The 10,622-nt window shown below is 45.6% G+C and overlaps 1 protein-coding gene across 2 annotated transcripts in view; it reads right to left on the bottom strand.

Moving 5' to 3' along the window:
- Positions 1–19: 19 nt before the first annotated feature.
- The window catches only part of kirrel3l (kirre like nephrin family adhesion molecule 3, like), a 32,318-nt gene continuing 21,715 nt past the window's right edge, over positions 20–10,622 (bottom strand). The window contains exons 4-15 of one of the 2 annotated variants that reach the window (XM_054622275.1): positions 8,805–8,962; positions 7,285–7,435; positions 6,992–7,097; positions 6,503–6,651; positions 6,243–6,370; positions 4,939–5,065; positions 4,682–4,782; positions 3,781–3,979; positions 2,860–2,979; positions 2,566–2,675; positions 2,318–2,407; positions 20–2,212 (exon numbers count right to left, since the gene is read on the bottom strand). In XM_054622275.1, the coding sequence (XP_054478250.1) occupies positions 1,715–2,212; positions 2,318–2,407; positions 2,566–2,675; positions 2,860–2,979; positions 3,781–3,979; positions 4,682–4,782; positions 4,939–5,065; positions 6,243–6,370; positions 6,503–6,651; positions 6,992–7,097; positions 7,285–7,435; positions 8,805–8,962 (1,937 nt within the window). In that variant the 3' untranslated portion in view covers positions 20–1,714. The remainder of the gene's footprint in view (positions 2,213–2,317; positions 2,408–2,565; positions 2,676–2,859; positions 2,980–3,780; positions 3,980–4,681; positions 4,783–4,938; positions 5,066–6,242; positions 6,371–6,502; positions 6,652–6,991; positions 7,098–7,284; positions 7,436–8,804; positions 8,963–10,622) is intronic. The other variant, XM_054622276.1, reaches the window with a different exon arrangement.

Raw genomic sequence — 10,622 nt, 5'->3', positions numbered from 1 at the left:
AGCTCATTTTAGCAAATAAAATTCTTAATACATTATTAAAAGAATGAACAAACAAATGGCAATTAGTTGTGTTCCAAAAAAAAAATAATGTAACTGCATTCAATGATTGATGAACAACTTGGAGAAGGAAATATGTGGACCCAAATAAATCAACCAAGATAGATACATATGTATATAAAGATACTTTACAATAGAGCAGCTTACACGCTGTACATTAAGGCTTATATAAAATATAAAAATAAGGACAAGCAATGATGTTTGCCTCCTCACTTTAAGAGACATTTGTTCTCTCGTCAGGCTGCCTGGTAACAGCTTTTTAGACAAATGGCAGTACAGGCATCCATACTGAAACATCCAGGAAGTGGAATGCGACTGGGCCAGGTGCAGAAACCAATGTCTCAAACATGAAATGGACATGAATATAAACGCTGAAGATTTTCACTAGACACATCATTTGCATGCAACAGAGAGAGAAAGTATGGGCTCTGCCATTTGTACAGATACTTAGTGTTTCAGGGTAGTACTGTTTCTTGTAAACATTTTTAGACCGTTTGAGTTGTAAAACTTGAGAGTGTATGGTCCATATTAGGACTGCCTTACACGTCTTTCCCCAACTGAGCCTGCTGAAGATGACGCTGCATTCAAGTTTATTTCAAGTTCAAGATTGCCACCATTTTCCAAACCACCACTTTTGATTGTTCTGGTAATAGCCTCCTATTCATTTTACAATCAGAAAACAGTACCAGGGGTGGAACAGCAGTGATCAGCCACCGTTTTCCCCCATGCAATTATCACCTTCTTTGGGTTTTCATGGCCTTACCTTGTCCATCTTGGTACAACACACAGTTAACACATAGCCATCCATTACAATGGCAGCTAAAATTCACATTCTCTTCATATCTCCTTCTCTTGTCCACCAACAAGCAACACTGCTAAGTCCAAAGTGTTAAGGTTATTATCAGAAGAAGCTCCATGAATACAGCTCAGGCCAGAAGTATTCAACCACTGATTAAACTCCATACAGTAGAGTGTCTGTAGCACTTGGTCAGTAGAGCTAGCCTGTTGTGCAGAATAGTTTGTCTGTCTCTGTGAATAGCTCGGTCTTTTGCGGATGATAGAGACACAAATGTGCTTAGAATTCCTTTCGCATGCCAACAAAACACCAAATGACGGACAACAGTAGGTTGTTCATGTTTTTTTTCCTGAAATATGTCTAAGCTTGTAACTTTCAAAGTATTTTAGAGGTCTTGTTTAACATTTATTGTTGACACGAAGTAAACTCTGAAAGGCAGGTAAACAGCTACCCCAGTCATTCTGGCCACCCAAATTCAGGAGATGCATTTGATTTATTTTCTAGTTGGCTCTGGCACAGAGACAGAATATCTCCACAGGTTTGGGTGGTCATCATGTAGAGATAACCTGGTGAGGTATCACACTGTAATCATAAGTTTGAGTTGAACATCACAATCTGCTGAATTCTCCAGCTCAGGAGCTTTACAGATCCCGCCATCAATCACAACAAATTAAGGTTGGTTATCCTATAACCCCTATAAATCACATGGCTCCCTCCAAATACTGTCCAAACATGTCCTTCAAGGACCGTCTGAGTAAGGTAAGTCTCTGTTCATGTTAGTCCAGCCACACCCGATGTGGAGGTGACAATTGTTATCTACTCACTGCTCCTGTACTTTCTTTTCCTCAATTTCTTGTCCAATCAGACATGCGTCTGCATACGTTGTGAAGGCCGGCCATAGTCAGACTGCTGGGAGGATACTTGTGAGGAGGCATAAGAGAAGCGAGACGAGCTGGACACCTTGCTGGCCTGATCCGATTGGTCATACGCATCCACCTTCTCGTAGGAAGCGGGCTTCACATAGCTGGTGAAGGCACGACCATAGGTAGCAGGTAGGTAAGCAGAGCCACTGTAGAGGGGATCAGTGGGATAAATGCTGGCTGGCTGGGCGGTCTGCTGCTGCTGCTGGGCAGCTTGCTGCTGTTCATATGCGGTTCTGCCTGCTGTGGTGGTTGCGTATCGGTGGGAGAAGTCATACACACGAGGCTGGGTGCCTTGCTGACCATAGACTGGGCTGGGGGAGGGCAGCTGCGATGGAGTGTAGACTGGCCGAGTGTTTGGCACGTATTCAGAGAAGCCACTGCTACGGATATGGCGGTCTTCATGGCCACGGACATTGTAGTAGCCATTGGTGGGGTCCTGTGAGAAGGTCAAAGAAATACATTAGTATAGTGTATCATGGATGGAAATAATGCATTCTAGCTATACTGAGGGTGTTTCTTCAAATACTTTTTTTCATTTTACCTTGATGTCTGATCTCTCATCCTCCTCCTCTTCCAGGAGGTCGCTGTGTTCTGTGCGCGATGTCCCAGGAGACTCGCTGCTGTTCGGTGCCTGAGGGAAGACCAAGCATTACTAAGATGAGCAAGACCTCACTTGAATAAGAACAAAACAAAGTCTGAGCATTAAATAACAGTGTTAATGTGACTTTTCCCTAACCATCAATAGAGATATCTACATGGCATACAAAGACGGTGCTCAAAGAAACTCACCATGGGCTCTTTGACATCTTCCTCATCATCATTGCCACGTGTAGCGTTGTGATCACTGTGAACAATCTGAACTCTAATGTCACTTTTAGAAAGACGAGTGCACCTTTTACCTGTGGGGATTGAAAGGAAGAAAAAGCTTTACTTGATATTACCAAGCAGACTTGTACATCAAAAATTCTATTTAATCACACGGTGAAACGGCTCAAAAACTGAACAGAAATTGCTCGCGAATGAAAAAGACTTTAATCTGTTTGATTTGAAGAATTGGCTGTTGACCCTCTCATCCATACTAACCATTGAGCTCACCTTTGCCTGTGTGCCTGCAGCAGAGGGAGACCAGAGTGATGACACAGATGAGCAGGACACAGCCTCCACCCACTGCTCCACCAACAATTATCAACATAGGCAGGGCTTCTGCAAAAGGAACAGTAATGGAAGGAGAGTGTGGCGTAGCGGGTGGGGGTAGATGGTTGTCAAGAGAAGGAGAGGGATGAAATGAGAGATGGTAGAACATGAGTGTCAGTGTCAAGAATGGGCAGATCAGATTAAAAGAAAGAAAGAGATCCTTTAATTTGTCTTGCTAATCCCAGAAACGTCAGCGCCTATATAAATTTATCTGTGGTAAGACCCAACCTGCTCACAGCTAGGGTAGCTCATGCGGCCAATCCGGCATCCCATTGTCTCTAATCTCTCTGAAAGAAGGGTAACAAGGCCTAACATGCAATGAAGCAACAGACAGTAATCTAATTAGAGATTCCAGGAGATACCGCTGCCTATTTCTCTGGAGACCCCACTCTGCTACGTTGATTTAAATTACTGGTGAGGACCTTATTTTTGGTGTCTGCTGCAACAAAGGCTTCCACTAGCATCTATGTAGTAGTACTAGTGGCTAATTTTAAGATCACTCAAAGCGGCTGCAGCCTAAGATGCTGAATTTGGCTCTGAGACAGAGATAGAGGATATGAGCCTAACCGCAAACCCATGTAGCTTCCTCTAATTGACTTTTGTCCCCAATCAATATCTATGTTATGGGGCACACATATTCATTAAAGGAACCATCTACTGATTAAATCATATTGATTAGAGTGGAATACTGTAATTAAGATAAGCACAAGACGGGAGCGATGCTTTCACCTAATCTTGCCCCCTTTCACGGCAAGGATTGAGAGTACCATTTTAACTCTGGCGGGGATTATTACTCCTGTTAGTGTGTACCTTGCTCCTTCAGTGTGACCAGAGCGGTGCCGGTGCCAAAGCGGTTCCAGGCGGTGCAGTTGTAGCGCAGCTGGAAATCCTGAGCCAGCGTCTCGGACAGCACCAGGGAAGACAGGACACCATGGTCGCTGGTTACTGTCTGCACTGAGTAACGACCGGAGGTACCAGAGGACAGGCTTAAATCTCCAAAGGTCCACACCTGTTGAGAGGAGCAGGAGAGTGAGTCACATTTCTATGCAGAATTTCTCACCGGCGAGCTAAGCAGAGGCCTGCCCAGACCGTTCATCCTCAGATCCCGGCCTGCCGCCGACTGAACACCGGTTTCTCTCTCTGTTCTGCTTTCTCTCTGCCGACCTCTGAGGTGCTCCGTGGCTGACACAGCTCACAGGCTCATGTTTAAGTTGCCTCCCACATCTGCCCTGCAGGTGATGCCTGAGGAGGGTTAGGTAGCTGCACTATGAAATAAGGCTCCTCTCTGCTGTCTCTAGTGCAGGGCCAGCAGGGCACCTGTCTCTCACTCCTCCTCACACCCTAATTATCCTCTCTCAGCCCAGCGTACGTTCAGCAGTTCAACGGGGTCAGTCAGCCGAACGATGCCTCTTGGGCCGCTAATTGAATAGGGTTTGGCTGAAACCTACAGGAAGCCAGTCTCCCACAGCTCCCTGAACTCGACTGCCTCACCAGTCAATGTCGCTGCAATTACAGTTGTGAATATGTGTGTGTATGTCTGTTAGCGTGTGGGGTGGAGATGTGTGGGTGCAAAAGTGTGAAGGTGAGGTCAGGGGTAAAGCTGCACTGACTGATCACAACATCATGTGGGTGTTGCTAGGAGGAACATGGAGGTTGTAAGCTCCCAAGCACAAGTGAATGACGCACAACACAAATAACAGGGCTCACTTACAATCTTATCGGGCGGGGGGCTGCTTCCCACCCGGCACTCCAGCTTGCCCTTGGAGTGCTTGACGGCATGCTGCGTGGCGTCCACTGTGATGATAGGTGGGCCTGGTGTGAGGAAGAAAGAAAGAAATAAAAAATAAGAATTCAGAAATATTGACAGGGTCTGCCAAATTGTCAGAAATCAATTTTGATGATACTTATTCATCACATCGGTCCAAATATTACAAGCAACTGTGTCTACTTTGAAAAGAAGCCCCTCACCATTTACAGTTAGAGTGACATCTCTTTCTGCAACTCCAATCCGAGGTACGATGGCCTTGCAGGTGTAAGTTCCTGCATCCTCCTGGGTAACAGCCTTCAGCTGCAAGGTGTTGCCATTACTGAGCACCTAGTGAGGAATCCAGAGAGACAAGTGAGAAATGTGTTAGAGAGAAAGAAGGAGCGAGAGAGAGAAAGCGAGGCAGTGAAAGGAAACCGGGACCTTTATCAGTGGCCCACTCATTGTGGAGGCAGCGTAGAGGTGGGCTGACCATTGTAACAAATGCTGGTGGTTTGAGTTTAATTTCATTGTGAAGAGCTTTAATCACAGCATTAGGCACTCCAGCCATCGCTGAATGACCGTGCTACTGGGGAGATTGTTGTAATTAAACAGTGGGGACGGTACAGAGCGCACTGTGGTGTGAGTGGGCCTTAGCCTTTGGAGCTGCTACACTCACTCACTCCTTAGCTCATTGATCCTGTCATTCCATCAAGCTGTGATGAATCCATTTGCCCCCACTCATCCTCATCCCTCCCTCACTCCCTCTCTTCACCCCCTCTCGCTCTCTCCAATTTTTTTTATTTCAACACACTTATGGAGTAACCCAATTAATCCATTACTCGTAGCTGTGTGAGGGACAGTGGCAGTGGGTGGATTAGAAAAATGCCTGCGTTTTTTCCCTCAGAGGGGCTGAAAGCGTTCACTCTTTCAGATGACAGCATCACTTACGCCATCCTGCAGCATTCCATACTGGAAGTGTTTTCTCCAGCACCGCCTGAGAAATTGTATTAGTCGCCAGGAGAGAAGCTCCTAAGGGATGTCCCCGCTGATGGTGTGTGCGTGTGCTGAAAGACTTTAACCAAAATGATGTAAGTGAAGGTGGAAATGTCCCATTTGGTCCACCTACCAAATTGACTTTGAGGAAACGGATAGTCAAGTGAAGCCTTTTCAATTGCAGGAATGCTGCTCTGAAAGTTGCGACACGTGTTGTAATTCTTTTAATTCGAACCCCATTTTGGCTCACTGGGTGACTGATTGATCAATTGATTAGAGTTATGACAGCATGTCATGTGCCCTGATGATGCTGTATGAATATGTCAATGGACAGACAGTTTTCTGCCAGAGGCTTTAGCCCTCAGGGAGCATGGAGAGAGGAGGTGTTGAAGATTCAGCCTGAAAAGATAGTTTGGGGTGAAATGTGTGAGGAATTCATGCCTCAAGGCCATGTGTGAATGTGTCTCTCTGGAGGGATGGTGTTGAAGCTTTACCACTAAGTTAAGGTGGTGACTAGTATTTGTTGCCTTACCACGCTGGAGCCCTGCTTGGTCCAGGCCAGGGTCAGAGGAGGGTTTCCAGTCCATGCACAAGTAAAGGCTGCATCCATCCCTAGATCCACCGTCATTGGCTTAGGCTCCGACAGCAGTCTGGGGCCAACTAGGGGGAAGCGACACAGACAGCCAGTTACAATCAATAAGAGGCTGCTTTTACAATAACACACATTGAGAAAAGTGCAAAATACACCGCTTAGCCACACTGTATAGAATAGTTGCCTTAAGTTCGACTCACATTGGACATCGACCAGGGTGCTGACATTGGTGCTGCCCACAGAGTTGGACACTTCACAGGAGACGGGGTCTGTGAAGTAAGAGTAGTCCACTGTCACCTCAAGGCTGTCCCCGTTTGCCTCAGAGATGGGAACTCCTCCTTTCGACCACCTGGGAACGATGAATAATCACATTATACAGTCGCATTAATTCGGGGAAGGTACTTAGCCATGCGTATCAAAGTGGTTATTAGCCAATTCATGGCCTGTGCCAATCACAAGCAAATGCTGCCAATCAAGCAGCCCATTTAACCCAATGAATCTACTAAGCACTTGCATGCTTTTACTGCTTCTTTCTGAATGACATCTTCACTCCGGTTGGCATGTTGGCAGTATATAATGTCTCGAAGTAGCTGCATGATTATGCTGTATCATCATCTTAGACTGCTGGCTCTGCATGGATGGTGGCAGGATCGAAGTGAAAAATTGAGATTAAAATGCAGGATCAGTACCTGTATCCAGTGATTTCAGGATTGGCCGAAGCAGAGCAGATGAAGAGAACCTTGGCTCCCTCGGTTACAGTCTGAGGCTGAACTGATAGAGTCACTGAAGGAGGGTCTGCGAAAAAGAAAACCTTTGTGTTACTGACACAAATTGGATATAGTAATCCTTTTGGCGCTATTCACATTTTGACAGTGAAACACAATCAAACGTGCTTTACAGATTACTGTGCATAGCATGCATTTGCGACAACATTGCGACATTTTGGTGTTTTTTATAGGAAAGCTGAATTTGGGACACTCACGCTGGACATTGATAGTGATGGATGTCTGTCGTCCAGCTGGGGCAGCTGGGTTAAGAACCCTGCAGGTGTAGGTGCGTCCAGAGTCGCTATCCTCAGGAACGATTGGAAGCATGCTGACAGCCGCCTCCTTCTTTCCATCCTCCAGCAGAATCTGTAGAGTTGCACAACAACCGTTAGATGCTCCTGTACGTCTGTTCAACGGTTTACAAACCAGCTTTTAAAGGGAGTCTTCATTGCAAACGAGCAGAACAGAGCATCGGCTCAACGTCACACAAGCAAGTCACTTAGGGAATATCTCTATGACACTGCAGGTCTTATTTTTTCTTGTGTAAGGCGTTAAAGTTGTCATGGCAGTTAAATCATATATTTTATGATGCAGCAGGGGATATTGTGCTGTTCCCACATTTCTGAGTTTTCCCCGTCAGCGCTCCTTGTTTGTCATCATCTTTTAAATCTATTTACTGCTCACAGAAATCAATACGCCTAAGTGAGGAAAGGTGGAGATTCTGAGGATATGGCTCACTGCTCTCTCACTTTCTCCCTCCCTTCCTCATACACACACACACACTCACATGGAGAAAAAAAAACTGTGATGCCCAAGGTGCCTGCGTGTCTGTTTTTTTGGGTGGTGACTGTGAGGAAGAAGTGTCACACATCCTAGGAAGAGAGCAAGGGCAAGCTGAGATTTTTCCCTGGACAGCCAAATCAATGGACGCAGGCTTTCACTTCCTCAGCCAGACACAGAAAAAGCACTTTTATGCTAGATCAAATCACATCACTCCCTGTCACCACCCCTCACTAGAACAAAGCTTCCTCTGCCCCAAGTCCCATTTCTTAATATTGGAAATAACCTCTGTTTTTCTCAAAAGCTATCTCACTAGTTAACTCTATAGTCTTTTTTTTCATGTATTCTTCTCCTCCCTCCCTCCCCCCTCCAATCCACTTCCCTCCCTGCTCACTGCAGGCTTTCGCCTCCTTAAATGTGGCGTTTAGCGTCGTTTAGCGTGGTCAGAGAGCATGAAAAATGTGACACTTTCCCAGCCGTGGCTGGCTTACGCTCCGGCGCATCCCCATTGTGTTTCTGCATTGTTGTGGGTGATTTCTTCTCTGCAGAAACTCTACTGTATGAAACACTCATGCCTGTCTGAGCTTTGGCATGCTCCAGTTATGCTGTAGTGTTGCTGCATTAGCGAGCAAAGGGGGGTGGAGGGGGTTAGCGGGGGGGGTGGAGGGTGTGAGGGGGGTCAGGCAAGAGTGAAAATGGGAGGGGGACTACAGAGAGTAAAGAAATTGTGCCACAGAAGGGTGGTGATAGAAGAAAAAAACTGTGAGACCATGGAAGGAAGATTAGAAAAATAAAAAGAGAAACCGAAGAAAAATAAGAGTATCATACCCTAAGAGAAAATATATCTGTTTTGAATAGCTTTGTATTCATTTCTGCGCACTGTTATGTGTTGAAATATTGCGTGGTTGTTAGACTTTGAATGATAATGCTGGGCATAGATGTGTTCTCACTGCACCTTGGAATAAATTGCAGTCTCCATGACCTCTCCATCTCTGTACCAGGTGATCTCAGCAGCAGGTTTGGCTCCTGAGGCTCTGCAGGTGAGATTGTGTGGTGTGTGGGCCTTCAGACGTACAACTGGGCCACCCTCCACCACAGGGTCTGAAGGCGGAACTGTAAAGCAGAACAAACATACCACTCAAAACAACGAAACAAAAGACTCATTACAGCTCAAGGCCAGCACAGAGCCACAAAGAGGACATACTGTTATTGAACTTGCTGTTGCTCTTAGCTCAGTATCAATATATATCGCAGCAGCAAAAGACGCAAACAATATCTTCTTAGGGCCATATGTCTGTTTAACAAGGTGTAGTTTTAGACAAGAGAAATTATCGAGAACAGTTGTCATTTGGAAGAAAAACAGACTCAACCACATTTATTTACTTTCTTGGGACTAACATTATTACTCTATTTGCTCTTACTGTTGCAGAGAGATGTTTCAACTGAATTGCTTATTTGTTCATTTATTTGCATGATTTCGCTCGCACCACTGGCAAGCCAAGCGTGCCACCCCTGATGAAGGCGTCTATCTCCCCAACCAATATGAGAAGGCGTAAACATGGGGTTTGTGCTGGCCTTTCTCGCTCCCTCCACCGAACCAATTTCACTGTGTGTATCTGAATTGTCAGAGGTCCTTCCGCTGCCGCGGCACGGACACTAATGGAATCCGAGTGCTAGGTGATTTTAATTTCCATGCCGATTCCCCTGACTGCACTCCTGCCGTTGACTCCTTTGACTGTGCAGGATTGCTTTGGTCTCATCTGGCCACATTGATTTACACACACACACACATACACACACATATACAGCCGTGTGCACACCATCGCATTTTAACATCCTTATGTCCAAACGTAAATATAAACTGCAAGTTCCTGAGCAAATCACCTGATTTCCTTTTATATATTCATGAAAATTCATATAATGTTTGTGAACCGGCAGATTTGGTCTTTCAGAGTGTATTAAATGTAAAAGTGGCAGTTGCATCAACTTTGCTTGCTGCCTCCACATGGGTATCTGTTTGGCTGTGTGTGGGCAGTGGTGAGGGCAGTGCTTTGTGCTGCTCTGTACAGCGTGGACAGTGACTAGAGACACAGAAAGGTGGGCCGATGAACCATGGTGAGCTTTCTGAATCTATCCATTTAGTTGAAACGCTTGTGATTGCTATCTGCGTGCTTTTCCATGAAAACCCTATCTGTACTGCTGGTCACTCTCATGAACTCAGACTGCACACCTTAATAGAAACCGATAAATTCAAGGACAACAGGCTCTGTTGTGAAAGCTTTGCATTGTGTTTGGGCATAAGCTGATTAACTTATTAATACCTCCCTCTGTGTCGTTATCTCCCTATAATATTTTCTCGCCGTCGAGTATGGACAGTGGACAGGACAAATTAATAGTAGGATGTTCCTCTGCATGCCACCAGATGCCAGCAGTGCTTTGCCGACTCCAATTCCCACAGGACCTGGCCCCCGCCCCTCTCCCACCCTCCACCTCTGAACGTCTGTGCGAAGAAGTAGATCACTCACATCATGTTAATGTAAAATCAGCCTTGCCGTTGACAAATGTTGTGGCTCACTGTAAAATGTGCTAACTGTGCAAACCCTGACTTTCAAGTGACTACGCAAGTCATTTGTGACTGCAGCAATCACATTATCCTAGACGTCCACAGTCTTGATTATCGCTACTGAAAGTAGAGGGTTTCTTTTTTTCTAGATAAATCTCTCGGGCTGAGCCTTGCCTGGTTTGAATTATACTTTCAGAACATGATTTAAAC

The sequence above is a fragment of the Anoplopoma fimbria genome, chromosome 20, assembly GCF_027596085.1.
Source record: "Anoplopoma fimbria isolate UVic2021 breed Golden Eagle Sablefish chromosome 20, Afim_UVic_2022, whole genome shotgun sequence".
In the NCBI taxonomy this organism is placed as follows: Eukaryota; Metazoa; Chordata; class Actinopteri; order Perciformes; family Anoplopomatidae; genus Anoplopoma; species Anoplopoma fimbria.
The sequence above is the reverse complement of the archived record's forward strand: the minus strand, read 5'-3'. Positions and strand labels throughout refer to the sequence as shown.